Source organism: Zalophus californianus, chromosome 4 (assembly GCF_009762305.2).
Source record: "Zalophus californianus isolate mZalCal1 chromosome 4, mZalCal1.pri.v2, whole genome shotgun sequence".
Classification (NCBI taxonomy): domain Eukaryota; kingdom Metazoa; phylum Chordata; class Mammalia; order Carnivora; family Otariidae; genus Zalophus; species Zalophus californianus.
The window spans coordinates 13,195,724-13,221,907 of record NC_045598.1 but is presented as its reverse complement, the minus strand read 5'-3'; the positions used below and the strand labels follow the sequence as shown (position 1 = coordinate 13,221,907).

General features: G+C 52.7%; 1 protein-coding gene across 2 annotated transcripts in view; it reads right to left on the bottom strand.

The window, feature by feature from the left end:
• Positions 1-26,184, bottom strand: part of IGSF21 (immunoglobin superfamily member 21) — a 228,949-nt gene that overhangs the window by 34,110 nt on the left and 168,655 nt on the right. For both annotated transcript variants that reach the window (XM_027619248.2, XM_027619239.2), the window contains one exon: positions 4,509-4,627. In XM_027619248.2, the coding sequence (XP_027475049.2) occupies positions 4,509-4,627 (119 nt within the window). The remainder of the gene's footprint in view (positions 1-4,508; positions 4,628-26,184) is intronic.

The following is a 26,184-nucleotide window of genomic DNA, read 5'->3' as shown; positions in this document are numbered from 1 at the left end:
TTTGCAGTATTAATAGCCTTTGTGTTAAAGGTGGAGACGTGTCCCTTGGGAGCTCAGAGATTCTGTTAGGTGCACCAGCTCTGGGCTTGGGCAGACCTGGAGAGCCCCCCAGCTCTCACGTGGGGGAGCCCCTTAAACCTTTAGACCCCCTTCCCTCATCTGTGAAATAGGATGACAGTGCCTATATCTCAGGGGACATTCGTGAAGGTCATATGATCAACAGTGCGCTGGATGCTCAGCGCACAGGGCCGGCCACACAGCCTGTGCTCGATGGAAAGTGGCCTTGATTATTCGCTGTGGGTTGAAAGGGTCCCCTCGGTGGCAGGCCTGTACGGCAAGGGTGGCAGAGACACCTTGCCTCTTGGTCTTCTGGCAGAACCAGGAGAGCAGCGTCTTTTGGCATTGGCAGAGGTGCGGGTGTCTGGGCTCACATTTAATTGATTGTAACATCGCACCCTTAACATGCTCCCCCGCATAACCTGCGCCCCCAAGAAGAGCCTTCCTTCCGTGACTGTGTATAATGTGTTCCTGGGGCCCAGCACGCAACTTTCAAATTGGCTTACAATTTATCTGCAGCTTGGATAAAAACATTTTAATGACTGTGTGCGGCACAAACCCTCAGTGTCACCCACGGGGCTCCCAAATGTCTTTTCCCACCACATAGCGGGGATGTTATAGGCGTGAAATTAGAGCCGCTCTCACATTTTGATCTGCACCCCGAGGCCTGTGGAAACAGCACGGTAGAATGTGCTGGATGCAGATGCAGTGGCGGCAGATGGGAGGCCGGCCTCTCCCGCACAATCGCTCTGTGCTTGGGATGCGTGCGGGGCCATGGGATGGGCCCTGTTCCTCTTCTCTCTTCCCCCCCAACCGTCCTAGGAAGCTTCCCTTGATCCCCAGATCGAGGAGAGGGCTATCTTGCTCCACTGTTGATGGTCATGGTCCTTAGGGTCTGTTGTCGCTCAAAGGAGACCCCAGCTTTCAATGGCCTCCACTCACTTGGAGGGAGGGTGTTGGTGGGTGCGCATGCATGTGTGAGTGTGTGTGTATGACGAGGGTCTATGCCATGTCACCGGCTAAGGCAAGGAGTCGACTGTAGTGCTCGACACCTGCCCTGAAATATACTTAAAGGGGTGGGTCAGGGAGGGGAAGGCAGAGTCACCCAATTTTCAAGTCTTTCTACTTGAGCCCGATGTGTAACCGACATGATCCCTATTTGTTGTGAGACATGCTATTTACTGAGCACTCGGAAGGTGCCGGGCGCTGGGCTCACGGCACTCTGTCCTGGGGATCATCTCATTGAATGGCCCCACCTTGCCCGAGCCACTTCCTTCTCCGAGCCTGGGTCTGGGTGACAGGTGCAGTGTGGTCTCAGCCTGTGGAACCTCTTGGCCACCTCATCTGGGCTAGGTGCTTTGCAAACATCATTCATTCATTCATTCATTCATTTAAAGATTTATTTATTTATTATTTTAGAGAGAGAGAGTGCAAGGGGGTGGGGCAGAGGGAGAGAATCTCCAGCAGACTCACTGCTGAGCACAGAGCCGGATTCGAGGCTCCCACAACCCTGAGATCATGACCTGAGCCAAAGCTCAGAGTTGGACACCTAACTGACTGAGCCACCCAGGAGCCCTGCAAACTTCTTTAAATCAAAAAAAAACAAACCCCAAAACCTTACAACTACTCTAGGGGGTAGCCACCCTTGTCCCTATTTTATAGATGGAAAACTGAGGGCCAGAGAGGCTAATGAACACAATAATGGATCTGGGATTCAGCCTAAAACCTGTGTGTCCTAATGTTGTATAACAGGGATTATAACATCTCCCGGCTCACAGGGCTGTCGCCAGGATTCCGTAAGATAATGCACATGAAGCCAGAAGCTCATGCACTGTAGGCACAGGCTGGGGACGGACAGTGGCTGTGTTGTTGGCTCAGCTACAGCCTTAGCGAGCCTGGGGGGACCTGCCCCATCAGCAAACAGCTGGGCCAGGATCACCAAGAGCAAGCACAATGACCTCTATGCAGTGGGTCCGTCAGAGGATCGACCAAGGTAGGTGAGTGCTATTTCAGTAAGAATCCTACCCACGGATACCCTGAATTTCCAGAGGTCAGAGCCGTTCCCTGAGTCTGGGGCCACTGGGCGGTCCTGCCCCTCCCCGGTCTCCCCAACAGCCTCAGCCTCCTGCTCAGTAACTGGGATCTCATCGGCTGTCAGCTGTCTGCCCCATCCCACACGGCTGCCACCTTCTGTCGGCAGGAGCCCAGAGGTTCACAATTCCTTGCTGCCCAGACAGCGAGACCGGAGGAGAAAAGTCTCCACCGGCCATGCCAGGGGCCTAGAGAGAAGCCACACCTGCCAGGAGCACCCTGCCTTGCTCAGCCAGGACCATCAGGCCAGCTGAGCAGTTCTGGTGTGTCCCAAAAGATCTCTCTGCACCTTAGGTTCCTTGCTTAGCAGGTGGGATGACGGACTTAACAGATGTCAGAGCTAGGAGGGGGCTTAGGAGCATCTGGTTACACATCCTCCTGATGTGTGGAGGAGAAGACAGGCCATGGAGGGAGAGCAACCTGCTCAGGGAGCTTTGGTGAATTAAGGAAAGTGCGGGCCTCCTGGAGGAGGGGGCTTTTGAGGACTCTGTCCTTGCTCACATAGAGAGAAGCCTCAGCTGGAGTGTCTCTACAGTTTCCAGGGGTGCAACAGCCAGTGTGAGAGGCAAGATGGCTGGCTTCCGGCCCCAAAACTGGACTGCCATCACAGGACGATTTCTTGATCCTGGCTGTGTGACCTTAGGTAGGCTGCTTGCTTTCTCTGTCCCTCCATATCTGTGCCTGCAGAAAGGGACCAATAATACTAGTGCCTACCCTCGGGTGGGTTGTGAGGACTGAATGACATAACATGGAAAGCACAGCCAGAAGCCTCCAAGGGACCCTCCTTGGGTCCTCCCCCTAAACTAGCTGCCACCCCACCTGCAGCCACTCTATCCTATTACTTGTCTGATTTTCTGCCCAAGGTTTGGCACCGTCCACAGTTCTCTCTTAGGCATCTACGCATGTTTTATGCTTGGCTCATGCACTGGATACAACTGCCCAAGAACCTTGTCCTATTGAAGGAGTGTGTCCATTACCTAGCGCATAGTAGGTGCTCAAGAAATATCTGACGGATGGATGATTATGTACATGCCCCTCATCAGACTCGGAGCCCCTCGATGGTGCACACTGAGTTTCGTTCTTCACCAGATTCCCTGGGCTGACCAGCCCAGGGCCCGGCACCAACAAGGCTCCTTCAGTGAGGGCAGGACTGCAAGAGAGGGGTTTTCCTGGCACAGCCACCTCCCCGCCGCGGCCCATCCCCCAGGAAGCCACGAAGCCAGAACACACCATGTGCTCCCACTGCGGGAATCAATGTCCCTCCGGAGGTCTGGCCTTTGGAGGTTTTCAATTTCCCTAGAAGCGGTGGCTTTCCATGGGGCCTTTATGCTTTCATTGATTGCCTGACTACGACAAGCTTTGTTTCCCTGGTAAATATCATTTGATAAGAAAATCAGAGAACGCTGGAGCCAGAGTCGGGGCCAAGTCCCTAGAATTCTGGCAGCAGAATTGGAGAATGTGCCTGAGGAGAACGTCAGCACCGACAGAGGCTGCTGAGACCGCTGGGGGCAAGGCCCTTGTTTGACAAATGGAGAAACCGAGGCTGGGGCGGGGACACACCCAGCCAGAGACAGGGACTAGCATTACTATCCCCACCTTGCAGATGGAGAAATGGAGGCACAGACACAGGGTCAGACCCCAGGACGCTCTGACACCAAGTCCAGTGCACGTTCTTACCGATCACTTGATGCTTCCACGTCCCAGGAAAGGCCGGGGGAGATTCAGGGTCAGAATCACTCTCTGCAGCCCATATGCATCACCTCCCCCAGGGAGGCTCCCAGATTGTCCTGCCCCCCCCCCCCCCCACTGCACTGTTCCCACTGGCACTTCTATGAACGTGCCTCTTGGCTTCAGCCTGGAAAGGTGCTCCCACAGCCGCCTCCGTACTGCCCAGCACCTCCCTCCCTGTGTCCTCACTGGGTCACAGGACCCAGAGCTGGGGGTCCTGCATCCCACCCCTGCCTTACAGAAGTGGACACTGAGGTCTGCTGCCCCCCTGGGAAGCCCTCATTCCTCTGTCAGCTCATTTGTCCCAGTCAAGGTGTCAGAGCCCCTCCAAAGTGCCCAGGCCATGAGGATCCAGAGGCAAGGCCCGGCCCTGCCTTCCCGAGGTTAGGTATCAGTGCTGGGAGGAGAAGGGCTTCCTGGAAGGAAATCCTTGAGTGGTAAGGCCACAACTGTCCTACCTCGGCAGGGCCAGTCTCCTCCCTCCTTGGAGGTAAGAGTGGGAAAGAAGAGGGTTCATGGCCTCCCAGCAGACATTTTGGCAGGTGGTTCCCAAGACAGCTCCTCTGTGCATGGCGCACCCACACGCACACAGCTCCACCCTGGGGCCCTGGGGTCAGGGGCCCTGCACTCACCCATGACATTGAGGAAGATGTTGCCCGATGCTAGGACCACCTTCTCTCTTGTGGCACGGTCGTAGATGCCCACGTGGCATTCGTAGGGACCGTTGTCTGAGACGCGGACCTCGGGCAGCCTGGGGGGAAGCAGAGGGGCGGGATGAAAGCCCTTCATAGGGCCCTGGAAGGCGCAGTCCCCCCATCACCCTGAAAACAACCTCCAAGCCCCACTGTTCAGCCTTTGTTCAACAGATGATTCTGGATCGACTACATGCTCCTGTGCTATGGGGGGGGGGGGGGGCGGGCAGCAACATTTATGGAGCACCGACTGAATGCAAGGCCCTGTGTGCGATGCTTCAGGGGGTGAGGATGTGGGGACTGTGAGTCCAACCGGAGTTATGTCTGCGCTCCTTTCAGTTCCCGTGAGCTGCAGATGGTAACGGTGCCCGCACCTAGAGGACCCCGGGTATGACCGGGGTAAGAGGCACCTGATGTGTGGCACAGGCTCAAAGCTGTGCCCTAGTGCGTCACCTCATTCTGCCCTACACATCGGATCACTATTCCCATCTCCTAAACATGGAAACTGAGGCTCTAGAGGGGGCACAGACGTCCCCCCACCCACCACCACCAATATGGCTAATAAGAGCCAGGATGGGAATTTAAATTCCCCTTTAGGCAACTGCCTTGCTGTCCCTTTGGGTCCAGCCTTGGGGGCTTGAGAAGAAACAGTAAACTTCTCATCTCCGAGGAGCCCCTGTCCCAGCGGATCAGCACTCCCGATCCTTCAAAGGGTGAGCCTTTCCGAGCACAAAGCAGGGAGCAGCTGGTTCTGCCTGGGGTCCTCAGGAAGGAGCTGTGGCCTGGAGGGATGGAGGCCAGGCCACTGCTGCATCAGGGAAATCTCTGGGTCCTCTGGCAAGTTCCAACCTTCTCTGGGCCTAATCACGTTGCCAAAGGGGAGCCTCTTCTGGCCACAACTTAGAGGCAATGGGGTCTCTGTGTTTGGGTCTCCGGTTGTAACACTGCAGCACAAAACAGGAAGAAGCTCACAGTCACAGTCACGGTCATGAAGCCCTGTCCACCACACCGGCCCTTTATTCCGATCAGAGAGCGCAGTAGGGGAAGGAGAGGGCGGTGGTGAAGGGCACAGGCTCTGGGTGTGCGTCCCACCCTGCCACCCCGAGGAGGGAGGTTCCTTCGATCTAGCTCTCTGTTCCCACCTCCTCATGGATACGTTGGCTCTCTACTCAGCTAAGCCACCCCCTCCCATTAGCTTCTGCTGTGCTCTCCAACCTCAGATTCACTCTCTTTTCTCATGTCCACTGCCCCCATCTTTGTCTCCCAGCTCCGTTCCCTCCTGACTCGGTGCCCCCCACCTCCCTCCTGACTCAGTGCTCCCCACACCTGGGCTCTCAGCCTGGGTTCTACTGCTGCTGGCTCAGAGCAGAGCCAGCACACATTAGCATAAACAAACACCTTCATTTACATAGAATACGCAGAGGTTGACATCTGGTCTACCGACTGTCATAAAAGGACTGGGAGAACGGGAGATTTTCATCAGGGAAACTTTGTGGGGAAGAGGCTGCTTTCCTCCCTTCCCCACCCTCAGGGGAGCACCCTGTCAGTGGGAACAGCAGGGGACTGGCTCCCCTCAGGAGCTATTTTCTTTGCTTGTAACTCAGCTAGACTGGAAAAACAGCCCCTCTACCGGGCACTGTTGCTGAGTGACAGTCGCCTAGAGTGACATATTTAGGTGACAGTCGTAGGTATCAGTTATACGGTAAGTGACTTGTGCAGGTGACATGTGCGCAGGCGACATGCCCCCCTACAGAAACAGGCTCAGGAGACACGTGTAGCTGATAGCCACCCAGGTGATGTAATGAGGTAATGGTGACAGGGTTGGCACCCAGGTGGAAACGTGCAGGTAACTGCCATGTGGGTGATACACGCAGAGGTGTTTAGGTGACAGCAACACAGGTGACATGTTTAGGCCATTGCTACACTGATGACATGCTCAGGGGACAGTAACATAAGCAGTATGTTTGGGCAACTCGTGTAGGTGACACAGCGCAGGTGATAGAAGGTGGCTCAGGGGACGCTTGGATTGGTGACTTGTGAAGAAGACAGCTTCCCCCCTTAGGACTCTGTACAGACCTAGGTGTTCCTTAACTGGGCTCCCTAGCTCCACCAGTGGTCCCAGACCTGCTCGTGGGCACCATGCTCCAGCTCCCCGACCACATTCAGTGGCCAAGTCCTGGGTGCTCCGCTTCCTAAATACATCCTGCACTATATCCACTTCCCTCCTCCCCCGCCCCCGCCCCCAGACCTTTTCTCACCTGGAATGTGGGGCAGAATGTTGACTGGTTTTCCTGCCCCTGCTAATCTCCCTCTGGATCCATCCTGCAGGTGGAACCCAGATCTTTTCAAATACAAATAGAACTGATGGCACTTCTTGCTAAAGCCCTGTAGAGACTTCTCTCTGCTCTTAAAGATTGAGGCCGGAGTCCTTATCTTGGCCAACCTGGTTGCTTCCTGCCACATCTCCAGCACCTCTTAGCCTTGCCCTCCTCCAGCTACAACGGTGTTCTTTCCATTCCTCTCATTGCCAAGTGCCTTCTTAAAAGATAAACTTAATTTTGGAATCATTTTAGATTTACAGAAAAGTTGCACAGAGAATAGAGCATTCCCATACATCTCTCACCCAACTTCCCTTGTGAACATGGTACAGTTGTCAGACGAAGAAGCCAACACTGATACATCACTATTAACTCAAGTCCAGACTCTTTCTGGATTTCCCCAGTTGTTCCACTAATGTCCCTTTTCTGTTCCAGAATCCCATCCAGGACACCTCAGAGGTGACACAGGTTGCATTTAGCCCAGTGCCCTCTTTGACTCAGCACTTTTGCTTGCAATATTCTGTTCCAGGGAATGTTGTATTTTCTTCCCCTGGCTGCATCCTTCAAGTTACAAAAGAATGGTCACTTTCTTAGTGACCACCTGGACCAGGTGAGTGTGGTGGTTGGATGGCATTGATGGCCCTGCTTAATAGCCTCCCTGCATCCATGCCTCTGTCCAATTGCCTTACAGTTCCTCCCATCTAAGGGTGGAATCTCTTTCCCATTCTTGGCTTTGTGACTTGTTTTGACCAATAGGATTTGTAAGAATGATGGTGTGCAAATTCCAAGCCAAAGTCTCAAAAGAACTCTCTCTCTCTCTCTCTGTACCCGCCTGCCACTCTCTTCCCCCTCTCACTCCTGCTTTCTCTCCGCTTCCTCCCTGAGAACAAGCCTCTGATTTGGACAAGAGCACACAGACATGGAGAGAGGGCCCAGCTGGCCCAGCCATGCCAGTCAAGGTCAAACACAGGAGTGAGCCTAGCCAACCCCTAGACTCATGAGCAATAATTCATGGACATTGCTTTAAACCATCCAGGTTTGGGATGGCTCGTTATGCAGCAGTAGCCAACTGATACAGCAGTACTTGTCTGAACTGTTACTTGACGACTTATGTCCGTGACTCTCGAACACCCTCCTCCCCTGCCACACACCGTAAGCTCTGGGAAGGCGGGTCTGCCCCTGTCTGGTTTACCAGCATGTCCCAAGACCATGTGTGGTGCTTGCCATCATGGTAGGTACTCAATCAACATTCAGTACATGGGCAGCAACCTTCCAGGAGGCTGTGGAGTGAGCACGGAGAATGCTGTCTCCCTCTGTGCTGGAAAGCAGGTGCAGAGACTCATTCTTACCTGCAGACCCAACAGTTTCCAGGGCACAGCTTTGCTTTGGACCAAACACCTCATCTGAGCTTGTGAGCTCAGTGGTAGCCTTCTAAAGTGGATTAAGTGGCCCCGAGATCTCTCCCTAGATCTGAGTGGCATTGATCTGCTTGCTGGATAAAAGGCCTTGCACAGATAGCAGGACCCTGAGGGGGCTGGGGCAAGAAGACCAACTCTCATCAGCAATAGGCTCCGATCAATAAACTATTAATAACTGCAAAGGTTTCTGGCAAAATCAGTGTAATGTAGTTTAGTGGCTGGAGTTTACCAACACTGACAGCAGCTCTGAAGGGCATGTAATTGTGTTTCTGAAAAACTGAACGCAGAGATAGTGGGGGGCACCATCGGATGTCCACATGGCCCCTGTGGCTCAGGTTAGGCCGTGCAAGGGCTGGTCACTGGGGCTTCTTGCAGGCCCAGGGCCAGCACAAGTGTGTAGGCCTACTCTGCGCCATGCCCCATGCTGAGTCTTGGGGGTGAGGGGCTGATACAGAGATGCCAAGGACTTGGTTCCTGCCCCTGTGCCTTTGTCCAGGCATCAGCTCCTAGGATGTTCCTTCACCAACTCGCAGGTGAGTTTGAGCGCTCTGGTACCGGAATTCGCCCCCACTGCTCTAGAGCGTATTTCTATTCTGAGCCCCACCACTATCCAGGTAATGAGAGCCATCTGCTTCCTCCCTGCTGAGAGAAACAGGATGGCCTTTTATTTTCCTAAATTCCCTTCCTCCACCTTCTGGTGGGCCCCCTTAATTCTGCTGACTGCAGTCCCCTGAGAGAGTTGCGTTCACATTCTCCACACCTGACCCGACTTTACAGCCTCCGCTCACCTCTCCTTTCGTGGCTTTGCCTCTCCATTGGGAAGAGTCCCAGATTCACACAGAATGGAGGTGGTGGACTTGGGAACAGGGGACAGGAGAGGGAGGACACAGAAGGCATCTTTGAGTTTCCCTTGCTCTATCGTTAGGGAATCAGGTGATCCGGTGAGTGACATGTGCGGATATCAGAAGCCTAAATGAATGAACAAGACAAGTACACTCAGAACAGAGCCTGGTGTGGGGTAGGCGCTTGTCAGAATCTTCCCCCTATGCTGTTACACAATTACATTTTTAAACAAACTATTAAGTGCCGAGGAGATACCAGGCACTGACTGCAGTGTGGAGTATGTAGCCAAGAAGACAGGGCAACACTTTTCAATAGCAACACTGTAACGCTACAAAACATCCTTTCTATCCAGTCTGCCTATATGTCTCCCCATTTCTTGGAAGAAGTCGGCTGGACATCCGTTAAGTTGGCCTAGGATCACAGTCATCATGACGAACATCAGTCTCCTCCTGCCAGGTCTTAGAGCTAGTGCAATGTGTTAGGTCTGATGGCACCTCTATTTCATAGGGGTCTCCTGCGACCCTTGCCTCTTAAAAAATTTTTGTTGTTGTTTATAACTTTATTGAGCTATGATTGACAAACAATAAACTGTGCACAAAGTTTACACATTTGATGGCTTTTGACATATGGAGACACCATTGAAACCCATTGCCACAATCAAGATAATGAACGTATCTGTCACCCCCTCGCCCCAAGTTTCCCGGGTCCATTTGTAATCCCCCGGCCCCCAACCCCAGGCAACCACTGATCTGCTTTCTGTTCCTGTAGATCACGTTTCCTAGGATTTCAGGTAAAGTGATTTCCTCTATGAGAAAAGTATGCATGGCATTTGCGTAGATGCTTCTGACCCTCTTTCCTTCTAATCTTCTCTCAGGAGAGAGGAAGTTGCAGGAGGGGTGACAGACACCTGCTCTTTTCCTTCTCTCTCCTCTGCCCACTCTGTTCTGCCCAAAACCTCTCCACCTGTATTTCTTCTTGCCACCTCTCCCTGCCGGAGGCCCCTCTAGGTCATCCCCTCCCTACCCTGCTGCCGGAGTGATCTTACCACAGTGCGATCTGGAGGGTCCTTTTCAACTTCGAACCTTCCCTGGGCTTCCATCCACTGGAGGATCAAGCCCAAACTCAGTGAGACTGAGACCATCTCTGATCTGGACCCAGAAAGGAAGGAGGAAAGGATGGAGGGAAGAAAGGGGCGTGTGGCTTCACATCTTTTGCCAAAATTCAACATTTAAATAAGAAGACTTGTCAGGACCAAACTTTTATAATCTACCCTATTTAAAAAGTATTTTGTAATTCAGATGTCTTCATTTATATACACAGTATCTCATTCTGGGCTAATGGAGAAGATTCAGGTAGCGATTGGTCCTTAGAGGCTTTGCTTTAATGAAGAGAGGAGAGATCCTTTTCATTTGTGTAACAATTGTTTGCATGGAAACGGAGCTTGTGGGGGCTGGGAAATAGTTCCCTCTTGCAAGTAGGTTAAACACACCCCCTGCAATCTTTTTAGCCTAGTGCCTGCCTCCGCTCTGCTCCCTGTCATCCCTGCTGGAAAGATCTCAAGTGGGAAGTAATGAAGTTTTACTGTTCATGCACCTGCCATGCCTCCCAGATTGGCTGCACAGCCCCCAAGGCCCAGACCTTTTCTCTCCCTCCCTTAAACACCTGCTTACTCTTCAAGTTCAGGGTCGTGCTCCCGCAATGCTGGGGTAACTACTGTAGAATGCCCGCTCCATCTTTACGGAGCCTTGGGGCAGGGCTAATAAAAATGGCCATAAACTCTCTGGCTGCCATGGGTACTATTGGCATGTTTCCTAATAGGACACTTGGAGAAGGTTTGCTGCGCTCTGGGAAAGGCGGGGCAGCAATTGGCCCCGCCCCTCCCCTCACACCTGAGGCCATTTGCAGAGCCTGGCTCGGAGCCCGTGGGCAGCTCAGGTCTGCTTGGCCCAGCGGCCCAGGTGTGCACCTGCTCAGCCAGCTCCGGCTGCTCCCCCTTCCCAGCTGCCCTCACTGCTTCTGACGTTCCCCTCACAGCCCTGGTGGCATGAACCCCGCAGGACTAGGAAATGGACTGGCTACTGGGGATAGAATTTGTGGCAACTGGCAGACCTGGGAAAGCAGCCAGGGACAGGTGAGAAAGGGCCTTGTTTTGGGATGGGAGCCTCTACTGGAGACTCTGGGAGGGTGCAGGGGTACAGACCTCAAACTTCAATGTACTCAATCCTCCAGGGTCTGGTTGACACGCAGATTCTAGTAGGTCTGCTCAGGGCCTGAGAACTTCTAATAAGCTCCCAGGTGATGTTGTTGCTACTGACCAGCAAACCCCAATCTCGGGTTCTCAGTCCTTCTCCCTCCCCTGTAGGTCCATCCATCTGTTTGACCCTGCCCTTCCCCACCAGACACACTAGGTGGTCCCCTCCCCTTGGCTTCACCAAACCCCAAATATCAGATGTAGAGCTTGGAAGGCCTTGACACATGTGTGTTTCTCGTGAGTACTGTTGAGTAGAAATTATTGGAGGAGAGATTTTGCCACTCCACATGGCTCTTTAAACCAGCAGGGACTGCCAAAAAGCTGGCCACACACGGAGCATGGCCTCCATCCCTCTCACTCTGCTCTGACTCGGTGCTGAATCTCTCTCTGCCCTCCTGAGCCAGACCCTGCACCTGCTCCCTGTCTTCCAGCTTCTGAAAGAGATGATGCATTCTCAATCTTTTCTGGTCCCCTGGGGGTGAGACTAAGCTCAAGCTCACCCCGGAAAGTGGAGCCCAGACCCTAGACTGAGATCAAGGGCAAGTGGGGTCTTGTTCTACTCGGTGGGAACTTGGCTAATGTCGCCGGAAGTGTTAAGCTCTGAGCCACCCATCCTCAATACAGTCCTAGGGAAGCTGCCTGGGGAGAGAGGTTTCAACCCCAAAGGGATGGGGATGGAACATTCTGAAACCCAGAAACAATTCCCTCACCTCCTTTTGGTTAATTCCTGGAGTTTCTCCTCCAGCGAGCCTTTGACAGGAGCAGACGGGGGAAATGTTGTCCCTGGGCAGGTGTGGAGCCATGGGGACTGCATACGCAGAGACGCTGGTGGAGGAAGGAGACTCTCCCTTAAGCTGAGGGACTCGTCCTGCGTGCACGGATGTATGTGGAGGAGGCTGGGAGCTTGCTCCTTTAATATCAGATTTCCCAATCCAGCCTGGTCACTTAACTAGGGTGACCAACTAGTCCTGGTTCGTCCAAGACTTTGCCCGTTTTAGCACTGACATTCCCTTGCTCTAGAAACCCTTCAGCTCCGGGCAAATCAGGCTGCTGGTCACCTTCTATCTGACAAATGATAAAACTAGAGAGGAGAGATCTGCCCTAGGCCAGACAGCAGTCAGCGGCAGATCAAGGATAGGCAACACAGGCAAGGCTACCTGTGTTAGCTGATCCAGAGAGGGACCTGGGCAACAGGCCACAGACAGCCCCCTGCATGGTGGCTGGAGGATTGTAATAACATTACAGACCCCTCACTCAGGGCCCAGAGGATCAGCTCCTGAACTGTGGTTGCTTCGAGCCAGAAGCCTCAGTGAGTTGGGAGCTCCACGAGCCCGAACTGCCTGGTGTTCTTTTCACAACACAAAACTGGAGAGTTTGGGTCCAACTTCTCCTGCCCCCAACCAAGCAGAAGGACGCGTCAGAATTGCTCCTTGGGGCCAGAAGCCCACAGCTGCCCCCATCCCCTTCCAGCCACTCGCCCCCATACACACTGGGGAGCCAGTCAAGGGTCTGGCAAACCTAAATGTGGTGGGCTCCCCTGAGAACATTTGAGTGGCACCACTTAGGAGTGAACAGGCTGTCTTGAACTGGAGGGCTCAGGGACCAGGTGGGGGGGGGGAGAGGGAGCTCTGGGCAGGGGGTCTGGGGCTGCCAGAAAAGCCCCTTGGCCAAGGGCCTAGCCCCTCCCTTGGCACCAAGAATTTCATTACCTTCTTCCTTGTGTGTTTTCCCCTTTCTTTCCAGAAACTGCCTGAACTCTTTTTTTTTTTTCTTTCCCAGAGCCTTTGAAAAGCCATTAGCAATTTTCACCCCCCTTTCAATCTGAAAATGGTTTCCATCATAAAACCTCTCAGTGGGTGCAAAACATCTGTGGCTTCCAATCCAATGCAGGGCTGCTAGGGAGGGATGATGGGGAGGGGTGGCAAAGGAGTGAGAGAAGTTCCAGAACGTTCCAGTCCCCTCCTGCCCTGCCCCCCACTTCCCTCCACAGTCTGGGGAGTCTGGACCCACCTCAGGCCCTGCTTGGTCCCAGACTTTGTGCGTTGGCAATTCTGGCCGTGAGCATTTAAGGGGGTATAAGTGAGACCCAAGTGGCTCTGGATCTCTGGTCAGCCCCTCCTTCTAGCGACAGCGGATGCGGAGGACCCGGATGAGACCCCATTCGGCCCCTGCATTCCCTTTCCGAGGGAAGGGGCTTATCTCCCACTGGCCCACCCCTGAGCCACAGTCTCCTACATTCTAGAATTTCATTCCCTTCCTCTTAGACGGCAAGGTGCTGGGCGCTCATGCCAGTCCAGCTCAGGCCTCTAGGTCTGTGTGACTTCAGACAGGTCACTACCCTCTTTTGCATCTGGGCTGTAGGGAGCCTTTGTTCTGAGGCTCAAAGGGGCTCACCATGGAAGGCCCCTCATTCCTGCCCAGAGGAGTGCTCCAGAGATGGCAGCTGTGATTTCCCAGCGAGCACACTGGAAGTGACCTGTTTCCAAGGTGGGAAAAGGCCTCTCAGGAATCAGATTTTATCTTCCAGTGATGCATTCTCAAACAAAAGTCCACAGAGCCTGGCCTGGGATCCCTAGACCACCCATACCTGGGAAGTTAGTAACGGGGACCCTGGATGCTGACAGATCCCGGGCTTACTGGCCCCTGCCGCTATGGCCTCCTTGACGCCCAGTTGGTGGAAGATGGAGGGGGGCCACTGCACCATCCATTCCGGTAGCAGCCGGAAGCATCCTGGCTGCTACCGGGAGCTTCAGCCAGAAGCCCACTCCCAACCTCCCTCCTGCTCTGTCCACCCCATTTTCCTGACTCTTTGGTCAGCTGCCTGCTCCTCCCCAGCCCTCCCCTTCTGACCCTCCTCGCCACTCTCCCTCCCCTTCCTTGCCTGGCCTCTCCTCCCCAGCCTCTTGCTGCTGCCATGGAAACCACTTCTTCCTCCAAGTCCTGATTGATCCGTTTCTCATGGTCAGCAGGCTCAGCGCAGGGTCTGGCTGGGGAGGCAGGCAGAGGTGAGAGGGCCAAAAGGTTCTGGATGTTCTTTCCACCTGTCTTCCCCCCACGCCCTCCCAGGGCCAGCAGGCACAGGGCATGGGACAGGTGCCTCCTGGAAAGACACTGGACGGTGGGGAACCAGAAACCAGGCAGTGGGCCAAAGGGACCTCAGACAAAGGAAGAGGGGTGACGAGCAGCTAGAAGTGAGAGAGAAGGCTGGGGCACATGGTTGTACCCACTGCCTCCTTTCTATCCCTGTGAATCCTCCACTTTTTAGCAGAAATCTCTGCCTCTCTGTCTTTGCCTCGCTACTTGATGGTGGTGAGAGTCGGCATCAGGAGGACCCCGAGCGTCTTGGGAATCAAGTCGGCCCTCAGCAGGAGCGGGAAGGTGTGGAAGGTGGCCATTCCAGGGCTCTGTGCATTGTCTGGCACCAGTGATCCCTCTGGTCTTGTTTAATGAACACAGCCGCACCCTAGGGACTGAGGGATCCTAGGCGACCATGCATGCCTCGTCCATCTCTGCACATCAGTGGTTCATTGAGCACCTACTATGTGTAAGACCCAGTGCTGGCCACTTTGAACACCGATCTCTTTCAACCCTCACAGAAGCCCTCTGAAATAAGATAATAATAGTAATAGTAATAATAGAGTTTCCTGTGTGCCCGGTACTCCCGGTTTTATCATGCTGAAGTTGAGTGATGTGGGACAAGTTAGTCAGTATCTGTGCCTCAGTTTCCCCATCTGTAAAGCTCAATCCTCACAACAACCCCGTGAGGTAGGTATTAGTAGCATCATCCCAATTTCACAGATAAGGAAACTGAGGCATGGGGATGTTGTTTAGAACTTGTTGACGCTCACCCAGCCGGGGGATGTCAGCTGGGGCTCGCATCCTGACAACGGGGCCCCAGAGTCAATGCCCTGAAGCCCCATGCTCATTGCCTTTTGAGGTGCGAGTGAGTGCCACAGGCTTCTGCGAGGTCACCGGCCAGGGGCAGGGCAGAAGCAAACTCCTGCAGACTGGAAAGAGGGGTGAGGGAGGAGCAGGGTGAGTGCTCTGAAGAAAACAAGGCAGCCGACGAAGGCTCTAGAGCAATGGGTTTGGCTCCCGGCCTCCTGCTGGTGAGGCAGCACACGGCCGGGCTGTGCCTTCTGGGGACCGAGAGCAGACCCCTTCATCTGCAGGGACCCCATTTTTCCTGGAAGCAGACTCCAACAAGAACCCATCACACGAGTCCCTCTACTATGGGATCGGAGTGGCCCAGAGCCGAATCTCTTCAACCACAGTTTGACAAAAGGATCAGAAAAGAGGCTCAGAGGCATGGTTCTTGACCCCGAGACAAGCAGGCGGCACACCAAAGCACTGTAATTCAGAGAGGCTCCGTCGGCCAGGGCCCGAGCCAGCCCGGCCCTCGGGTGTGGCTGTCCATCAGGCCAGCCTCCCTCAGGGAGCCAACTGGGGGAAATGTCCTCAGAGTCCGAGATGGACACGGCAGCCTGCCGACGTTCTAACGTTTAGGACCTGCAACCACCCAGCGAGATCAAAATGAGAAACCTCTTAGCAGATTAGGAAACTGAGGCCCAGACAGGCCAAGCAGTTTGTCGTAGGTCACACGGTGGATGCCGGGAAGAGCTGGGGCCGGAGTGCAGATCTGTCAGGCTCCGAGAGTCCAGCAAGAGGACAAAACATGAGAGAGTGGCCCGCAGTTCCCTCTTTCCTCTGGGATGGCCCTGGGGTCGCTCAGAGCAGGATCAATTACCCTGGTTGAGTAAAGCAAACCTTAACTTTCTCTGCAAACCTGCAGCTGGGCCTGGGGCCTCGCGGGAGGGCTGATCCCAACCAGGTCAGCTAATGGGTGACCCAGGGCCAAACCCGATTCCTGCTGTTTCATCAAAGCTGAGCTAAAAACAGCCTTCCTTTGGCAGTGGAAAATTGAAACTCCCAGCTTCCTCTTAAGGCCCTTAAACAGGTCAGCCCACCAAAAAACCCAATCCTTCAATCTGGGTTCTCTTAAAAAGTAGGGCAGGCCAATTATGTTTTACTGTCCTGAGCCATGCGGGGCTGAGCACGGGGAAGGTCAGGCCAGGGCGCCTGGGGCTGCCGGCAGATGGGAGACAGAGGAGCCAGTCAGCCTCTCCCATCAGCTTCTTTGTCAAAACAAAATTAAAACGCCCGGACTCTTGCTGGCACCGAGACCCCATCCAAGGTAATAGGTGTTTATCTTAGCGGGTTCAGTTTTGGGCTCGATGCCACGGGGACGTGGAAACTGGAAGGTATCTTGTTCCCTGCTCTGTCTCTCACCCCAGCGCCGTGCCTCGCACAGAGAAGACATTCTAGAACTATCTGTTCATTCACACCTTCATTCAGTGTATGTTTACGGAGTACCTACTATGTGTCAGGGCCTGTCTGAGGTGCCAGGGTACAGCTGTGAACAATACAGACAAAAATCAGTCTTCATGACGCTGATGTTCTAGATGAGGGAGACAGGCCAGAGACAAAGCAAGCTTAAAAAAAATAGCATGTCGGTGGTTATAGATGTATGAAATAAAGACAGGACAGGGATAGAGCATGCTGGGGGTGGAAGTAGGGGTTTAAATTTTAAATGTTAAATTGCAGGGTGGTCAGGGGGAGGCGACACTTGAGCAGAGACTGAAGGAGGGGAGTGAGCGAACCATGTGGACATCTGGGGGAAGAATGGAAGTGGCTGACAACCGCTGAACTGACATTAAGCACCACAAATTTTGCTGGGCATGTTTACAACCCATCACTTCCTTGTGAATTCCTTGGACCGACTTTATGAGATGAACAATGGTATGCAAATTACCAATGAAGTAACAGAAGCTCAGAGATAAAGTCAAAGACAAAGTCTCCTCTTCACAGGCTTACCTTCTGTGTAAGGAAGTTAAACAATTCAACAGCTACTCTCTTTCCATAGTAATGGAATCCCTCATAGCCCCACACATGGCTGCCTTAAATAAAGACTACATTTCCCAGCCACCCCCAGAGCAGGTGTGGTCATGTGACTATATTCTGGCCAATGGGACGGGAATAACGGTAGTATGTACAACTTCCTGAAGGATCCTTAAGGGAGGGGGGTGTGTCCTTCTCCTTCCCCTTCCTGGTCCTCCTGCCTGGAATGTAGTCCCTAGAGCTGGAGCTGGAGCAGCCTTCTTAGACTCTGAGGTGCCCTTGAAAATGGAGGCCATGCACAGTGGAGCTTCAGGAGTGAAGGAGCCTGAATCCCTGACACCTGGAACAGCCTGGAACAGCCCACATGCTCTGGACAGGCTACACGGGCTCTCAGAAAAAAAAAAGAAACTTTTATCTAGTTGAAGACACACTTACTTTGGGTTTTTGTTATATGTAGCCCAAAAGAATACTAACTGATACAGTTTCAGACAATAGAAAGCAGGTGGGCCATGGGGAATGGGGAAATGATTCCCTCCAGTAACTCCATCCACCACTGATGGCAATAGATTGCTGTAATTTGGGAATAACTGGTAAAAAGGCCACATTGTCCACTTTTTAAAGAAAAGCTAAAAATAAAGATATGGATGTACAATCTCCTAATTTTCAAAAGTTTGCCATTGATTTAATTAAAAAATTTTAATTAAAAAAAAAACCCTTCACGGTTGGTCACACAGAACTCGTTTACTGGCTGGCTTTGGCCTGTGTGCCCCTAGTTTGTGAGCGAGACCCCGATGGGAGGAAGGACTTATAGGAGAAACATAAGAAGCAAGTGAGTAGCAGAGCTGAGACTGTCAGGGGCTCGGCTGAGCCTGCCAAGGAGGAGTTGCGGTGGTGGCCACATGCCTGACAACTCTCCCCAAGCCTTGTTGCATTTGAGCTCCTGGAGTGGGCACCTTGGATTCCCGCTAAGACCATACAGACATCGTGCTCAGCCAAACACACACACACACACACACACACACACACACACACACACACACACCCCTTCTCAGAGGACACAGGCCCACAGAAGTGAACAGAAGTGAACAGTGGCTTGGCAGACTGGCGCATTTTACGGACACGTCACTCTCAACCAAAGCCTCCACCATCTGTTCCTTGTGCTAATGGCCAATGTAAGGAGATGTGTTCTTGGTGGTGGTGTTGGAAAAGTGAGAATGAGGAACGGAGCAACTGTTCACCCACCTGTGAGCTTGGGGGGCAAGGGGGCAGGGTCTCTCCCTCATGCCCACTGCAGTATCATTTAATGGTTGCCTTGGCCCAGGACAGTGCTAGCAGCTGGGTGTGGGGTGGCCCCCAATCCTGGTCTGGGAAGAGCCATCTAGAGTCAACACACCTGCCCCAGCTCTGGGAAAGGCCTTTAGTGTTCCAGGTGACCTGTCCCTGTGCATTCTCCAGACCCACTGTCAGCACCTTTGTGAACAGTATGGACGCCAAAAACAGCTGTGCTCAGAGCACAGACTGGAACCTTCCTCTGAACCCCAGTTCCTCCCCTGACCAACTGTGTGACCTTGAGCAAGTTACATCACGACTCTGTGCCTCTGTTTTCCCACCTTAGTTGTTTTTTCTTCTTAAGATTTTATTTATTTATTTGACAGAGAGAGACACAGCGAGAGAGGGAACACAAGCAGGGGGCGTGGGAGAGGGAGAAGCAGGCTTCCCTCGTTGCAGGGAGCCCGATGCGGGGCTCGATCCCAGGACCCTGGGATCATGACCTGAGCCGAAGGCAGACGCTTAACGACTGAGCCGCCCAGGCGCCCCTGTTTTCCCACCTTAAAATTCAGGACAATAATAGTACCTTTCCTGTGGGCTTTGGGCTTTTGGAGGGACTAAATGAGAGAGTACACGGACGGAGAGCAGAGTCTGCCCCGACGCTGCCTTTCCGTTTTCATTCCCATCGATAGCACTGGTGTTTGTGCTGCCTGTCCCTCACTTAGCTCTCCTCTGTGGCTCCTTGAGAGGCCTGGGCAGGGGTGCGGGCGCATGCCCAGAGACTAGGTGGGAGAAGGAGGTCCTGGAATACAGGGCCACCAGGGTGGGCACGGAGAGAATGTGGGTGGGTGCTGCTCTTGACGACACTCAAAACTAAACACCAAAGTGAAAGGATTCACTTTCTCCAGTGAGTTTGGGATGTCCGAGCCTTTGTCCTGGTCTTGAGGTCTCTTGAATCTGGTGGTTCTGATTCTCAGAGCTAAGGAGTAGCTTCATGGCCAAAAGCACAGGTGGTGGCATCTGAGAGAGGTCCTCTGAGGTCAAATCTCAGCTCTGCCACTTGGGAGCACTGTGACCTGGGGCAGATTGCTTACCTTCTCTAGGCTTCTGCCTCCTGATCTGTAAAAGTGACTGATAGAATGCCTGCTCCCCAGGACCGTTGGTGAGGGGTGTGATAATAGGAAATGAAAGGATGGAATGTTCTTTCCCTGTTCACAGACCCTGGAGGAGAGGGGTGGGTGCCGGTCCTGGAAAAAGTTGGCATGAGCAATACCACCACCGATTGACAAAGAAAGCACTGCTTCTAAGCACCCCACTTATTCCATCTCTTAACTGTCACCAAGACCCAGAGTGGAACCGGAGGCTCGGTGAGGTTCCATGAACAGCCCGACGTCACACGGAACGGCAGCGGTACAGAGAGACGTCATCAGTCCTGCAAAGGGGAACAAAGGGTGGGCCCCGTCCTTGAACATTATTAGCTCCACGAGCCAACCTGTCCACCTGTGTCCCCAGTACCTAGAATTTGCTGGGCACATACCGGTGGTCAGTATGTTTGCTGAATACAGAACACACAGCCCTTAGAGTGCGCCAGACACTGTTCTAAATAAACACTTAAACCTATTGACCCACTGAATCCCCTAATTGCCCTGTGGTTGTTATTATGTAGTTACTAGATACATGTATTATCTCATCTCCATTTTATAGCTGGGGGGAGCTGAGGCACAGAGAGGTTAAGTAACATGCCAAAAGTCACACTGAAACTCACTCTCTCGCTCTGGCAGTGCCCATGCCCCATGCTGAGGAGGAGGGGACGATGACAGCCCTGCTCTGACAGGGCCCAAGGTCTCCAGGGCATCCTACCCCCCACTGCTCTGCATCATTGTCTGGCAGAGCCCAAGCCCAGTGACTGGCACAGGCTGAGGACCCCAACTGGCCCCTGATATATCTCTGTCTCGCGCTCACTCTGGGTCTCGGTTTTCCATCAGGGGCCCTGACTTCCAGAAGGTGAGCCTGGGAGGCAAGGAGGAATCTCTGCACTCTGGAGTTTGGCAAGACTTTGTGCTTCCAACTTCATGAACACTGAAAGACTTTTCTGTTTCAGATACCACGCTGGGGGCTTCTATATAGGATCTTTTTTTTTTTCTGCTTAAAATATATTTTATTCTTTTTTTTTAATAATTTTTTGTTATGTTAATCACCATACATGACATCATTAGTTTTTGATGTGTTCCATGATTCATTGTTTGTGCGTAACACCCAGTGCTCCGCGCAGAACGTGCCCTCTTTAATACCCATCACCAGGCTAACCCATCCCCCCACCCCCCTCCCCTCTAGAACCCTCAGTTTGTTTTTCAGAGTCCATCGTCTCTAATGGTTCGTCTCCCCCTCCGACTTACTCCTCTTCATTCTTCCCCTCCTGCTATCTTCTTCTTTTTTTTTTCTCTTAACAGATATTGCATTATTTGTTTCAGAACTTCTATATAGGATCTTATCAAATCTTCAGTGCATCTATCCATCCCTTCACCTATCCATCCATCCATCTACTACTCCACTCAACCATCCATCCATCCATCCATCCAACCATCTATCCATCCAACTATCCATCACTCATCCATCCATCCATCCAACCATCATTTATCCATCTAACAAGTCTACATTAAGTGTCCTCCATGTACCACTCAATGTCCTTGATGTAAGCATCACCACTCCCATTGTACACATGAGGAGAGGACTCAGGGAAGTTACATAGATGCCCTGGTGCCGGGCCTATCCAAGTTAATCTCTGGCAAGAGCAATATTATCAAACCCTGGACTCAAGTGTGGCCAGGCTTGCTGGCTGGAGCCAGAGTTTCCCTCTTTTCTTGGTTCCAGGTGGTTTGGGGTGGGCCAGCTTGCATCCGCCTATGGACAGCTCTCATGCACGGTGGCTTCATCTCCTTGGACTGAGTGGGAATAGCCTGGGGGGTGTAAATGGACCAGAGCAAATGCTCCCCACTGCTGTGATTCCTCTCACACGGTGCTTCGAGCACCCTCCCCTGCCTTCACTGCAGCTACAGATCTCTGGATGCCCCGCCTGGCCTTTGCCTCTGCTGTGCCCCCCAACTGGAAGGCCTTCCTCCTGTTTCTTTGGCCATTTCCCACCAAGCGTGGTCTCTGATAATCCATCCAAGCCCTGCACCCTCCCGTACCTCTGTCAGCCAGGCCAGGTAGATGCTTGTGGACCCTCGGGGTCCCCACCAGGCTGTGAGTGCCTCCTACAGCTCAAGAAATATGTCTTATTGCAGCTGGAATTCCTAGGGCTCTCTGGGGCCTGAGGCATCTTTGGCATCCGTGCAGTTGCTGAGGGGTAGGATGGTAGAGGGATGGCCTCAGACCACCCCTGCGTGGCCTGGCTCTGCTACAAGTCATTCTCTGTGTGGCCTCAGGCAAGGCACTTGACTTCTCTGATTCCCGTTACCTCATCTGCAAAGTGGGGCTCATGAAGGGTAGCCCCCACGGGCTTATTATGAGGCTTCAACAAGTTCATGTATGCAGAAGCCGGAGCAGAGGGCCCAGCCCACAGCAGCAGTCATACTCACTCAATCAGTGTTGGCCCCGTGACTACTATTAATTAGCCATGAATCATCTTTATACGTGAGGGATGACCTGCTAGCCTCCAGGGAATGAGTCAGATCTCTAGAGCTGGAATGTGGCAGGAGGGCAGCCAGGATGGGCTGGAGAAATAGGATGAGGGGGAGGGGGAGGGTCGAGGCAGACCAGACAGTGTCTTTGTTAAAAAAAAAAATAAATCAGGCTATGCTCAGGAGAAGGCAGATGCATGAGAATAGGTGTATCAAGGTGGTTTTCAGTTCCACTGTAATTTAAAATAAATAAGTCAATTTAATGTTTATAGAGTGAGTTATGCCTTATTAGGGACATGGTGAGCTGAGGAAAGTTGGCCAAGGCGAAATTTGAGAAATTGGCCCCGGCTGTGGGAGTAATTACGCCAGCGTTAGTGTGTAGTCCTGCCTGATGATATTGTCATTCTGGCTAATTTATTAGTTTATTAGTTTATGGTGAATGTAGAAAGTATACCACAACACGGGTCTAATTTGATCAGAGCCAAATATTTCATGTCTTCCCGAGATGGCTGTAACAAGGCAAGAGACCCCTGCTTCAGAACCGCTTCCAAGTTTTCCAGAAAGACTCAGGGCAGAGTTCCAGGACTCTGGGTACTAGGGCTGTGAATCAGGAAGCAAACAGAGGACAGCAGTCAGACAGAGCGCAGACTGTGCAGTGTTAAATGTTGGCACCAATGCTTTCTAGTCATGTGACCTCAAGTGCTGGGCAGGTGTAGGTAGGTCTCAGTGTTCTCACCTGTGAAATGGGACCAATAATGATTCCTCCCCCCAGTGGTAATTGAGAGCCCTGTGTAAGTGGGGCCTGGGTGGGGTTGGTCACCACCGTCTCCCTAGGGCCCAGCGCCATGCCTGGCTCATCACAGGTGTTCAGTAAAGGTTGCTGGGTGAACGTGGCAGAGGCTGACACCCATGTAAGGTGCTTAGCCCATAATCGTCACCCCACGTCTACTCCCTGTGGCTTGTGCCAGTTCTAAGAGCTTTATGAACTCATCTAAGCTCGGGAGCGTTCTACAAGGTAGGTACTGTTACCATCATCAGTCCCAGTTTAGAGAGAGGGAAACTGAGGCCCCACCTAGGGTCCCACAGCCGTGTGGCAGAGCTGGGATTCAGACACCAGGAGCCTAGCACTGGGTGACCCTATCACGTCATCTCCTGTCTTAAGGGGCTCCTTACGCTTTGGCTTGATTATTCCCAGCAAAGATCCAGTTCCATGACACCCTGAGGGGTCAGACTGCACCCCTTTCATTTGGAGCCCAAACCCGCATGAGCCAGCCCTGCTCCTCTCTCTCCTGCCCACAATGCCTTCTGCTTCCTCTCCACCACCGGCCTCCTCCGCCCAGACCCCCAGTGCTCTACCCACGCAGTCTCCGTGCCCACCCCACACAGTACCCAGTGGGTCGCCTCGTTCAACAAATGCCTTTGAGGGGCTCAGCCTGCCAGGCCAGCCCCAGGACGGTGGGGGCACGGGGATGGATACAGGCTTCTTGCTCTCCAGGAGCCCGTGCAAGTTCGTGAGCACCTACTGTTTGCAGATGCTAGGAGAGGGAACTGGAGGTACAGAAAGGGGCGCCTGGGTGGCTCAGATGGTTTAAGCAACTGCCTTCAGCTCAGGTCATGATCCTGGAGTCCTGGGATCGTGTCCCACATCAGGCTCCTGCTCAGCAGGGAGTCTGCTTCTCCTCTGACCCTCTTCCCTCTCATGGCTCTCTATCTCTCATTCTCTCTCTCAAATAAATAAATAAAATCTTAAAAAAAAAAAAAAAGAAAGGACCATGCGGATGGTCCCTGCATCTTACGATGGTCAAAGGGACTGCACATATGTGGATGAGGAACCCAAGGTGGGGAGGACTCTCCTGGGCTATGAAATCACAAGAGTCCCTAGCAGGGAGGGGCAGGAGGGGCAGGCTCGGGAAAGAAGAGGTGGTAACAGAGGTACACGTTGCGAAATGACACTGCTATAAGGGGGCCACAAGCCCATGCACGTGGGTGCTTCCAGAAGCTTCAAGAGGCAAAGACATGGGTTCTTCCCTGGGGCTCCGGAGTTGGTTGCTTCTGTGCTAGAACCTGACGGAGCAAGATTCCATTTCCTCTCCCAGGGCTACCCTCCCTGGGCAAGCGGTTACTCTCACGCCATTCTACAGATCAGTTACTCATTTCTTTAACAAGGATTTATTGATTGCCCGGCAACCTTCCAGGTGCTGGGGATGGAGTGGGGTGAGCAAGGAGGAGAGGAACCTTGCTTTCTAGAGGGCAAGGGAGACCCATAACCAAGCAAACTTATAAGTATGTAACACAAAACACCAGGAAGTTACATAGATATATTCTATGGGGAGAAAAAAGGTAGAGTAAAGATTATGATGGGGATGCTGCTTTATTTTATTTTTTTTAAAGATTTTATTTATTTATTTATTTGAGAGAGAGAATGAGATAGTATCAGAGCATGAGACGGGGAGGGTCAGAGGGAGAAGCAGACTCCCCACTGAGCAGGGAGCCCGATGCGGGACTCGATCCCCGGACTCCAGGATCATGACCTGAGCCGAAGGCAGTCGCTTAACCAACTGAGCCACCCAGGCGCCCGGGGACGCTGCTTTAAACAAGGTGGTCAGGGAAGGCCTCTCTGCAGAGGTGACATCCGAGCAGACTCGGATGGATGGGAGGAGGAAGCCGTGTGGACATCTGGAACATTCCAGGCATCCGGCCGCCACCGGATGCTGGGAAGAGGCAAGGTATGACATTTCCCTAGAGTTTCAGAGGGAGCAGGGCCATTGCTGACACCTTTGTTTCATACTTTAAGCCTCCAGAACTATGAAAGAACACATTTCTGTTAAGCCTATGGTCTTTTGTTATGGTGGCCCTAGCAAATTAATACAGACAGCTTCCACTAAAGTTGAACATCTGCCTCCCCCCACGCTCCTGCCTCTCCTCTCCTAGGGATGCATCCGAGAAAAATGAATGCCCACATTCAAAGCAACTTTACTTGTCATTGCTCAAAACTGGAAGCCACAACCCCAGCGTCCCTGCCCTGGAGAACGGATAAATAGCCTGTAATTGATCCCCACAACGGAGTAGTTCACAGCAATGAAAAAGGATTATCCACTGACACATAAAACCATGCAGACAAATCTCCCAGATGTCATGCTGAGTGAAAGAAGCCAGACACACAATGTACAAATCTATCTACATGCAAAACAAGCCCAGGAGAAACTAGTCTGAGTTGATTCAAAAGTTAGTTTCCCTCTTGGTGGAAAGACACTCTGTGCGACGCTGGGAATGTCTTACATCCCGATCTGTGCAGGGGGCGGGCACAGGGGTAAATGTGTGTCGTTCCCTGAGCTGAGCCCTCTGCATTAAGCACTTCGCTCTGTGTATATCTTTGTGTAAGAGGGAAATACATAGATGGGGACGCCCCAGGGTAGAGCCTCAAAAGATTGGCAGAGGCATCTGGAGTTGGTTCTGTTGGCCCCCTGGAGGCTGGGGATGGAGGGTGCCCCTTGGCGTGTACTCAGTACTTAACCTGGGGAAAAACACTTAAGCTCTTGGCCCCTCAGTTTTCCTATCTGTGAAATGGGACAAGTAGTGACATTTTCTCCATGGCTGTGAGTTTTTTACCAGTGAAGAACTTGTGCTTGGCCCATTGGAAGCCCCAGACAAGTGCTAATATAATTTTTATATAATATAATTCGTGCCGTGGCTACAAAGATGAAAGCAGCAAAAATCACATTTCTGCTTGGGAGCCCTTTGAGGACACCAGACTCACCGACAGAGCTTTCGTAGGTATCTCCTCCTCTTTCTCAGTGACTTATGATGGGGAGAAGCTGGGGTGGGGGTAGGCTTCAGTGAGGGGGGCATTGCAGCTCAGGGGTCATAGCAGAGAGAGGGGCCCTGAGGCAGAGCCCAGACAGAACCTAGCCACCGCTCCTCCAATGTGGCAACATGAATGCAAGGAATCGTTGCTACCAGGCACCGACTGGGATCCTGAGTCCCTCAGGCTGAGCTCTA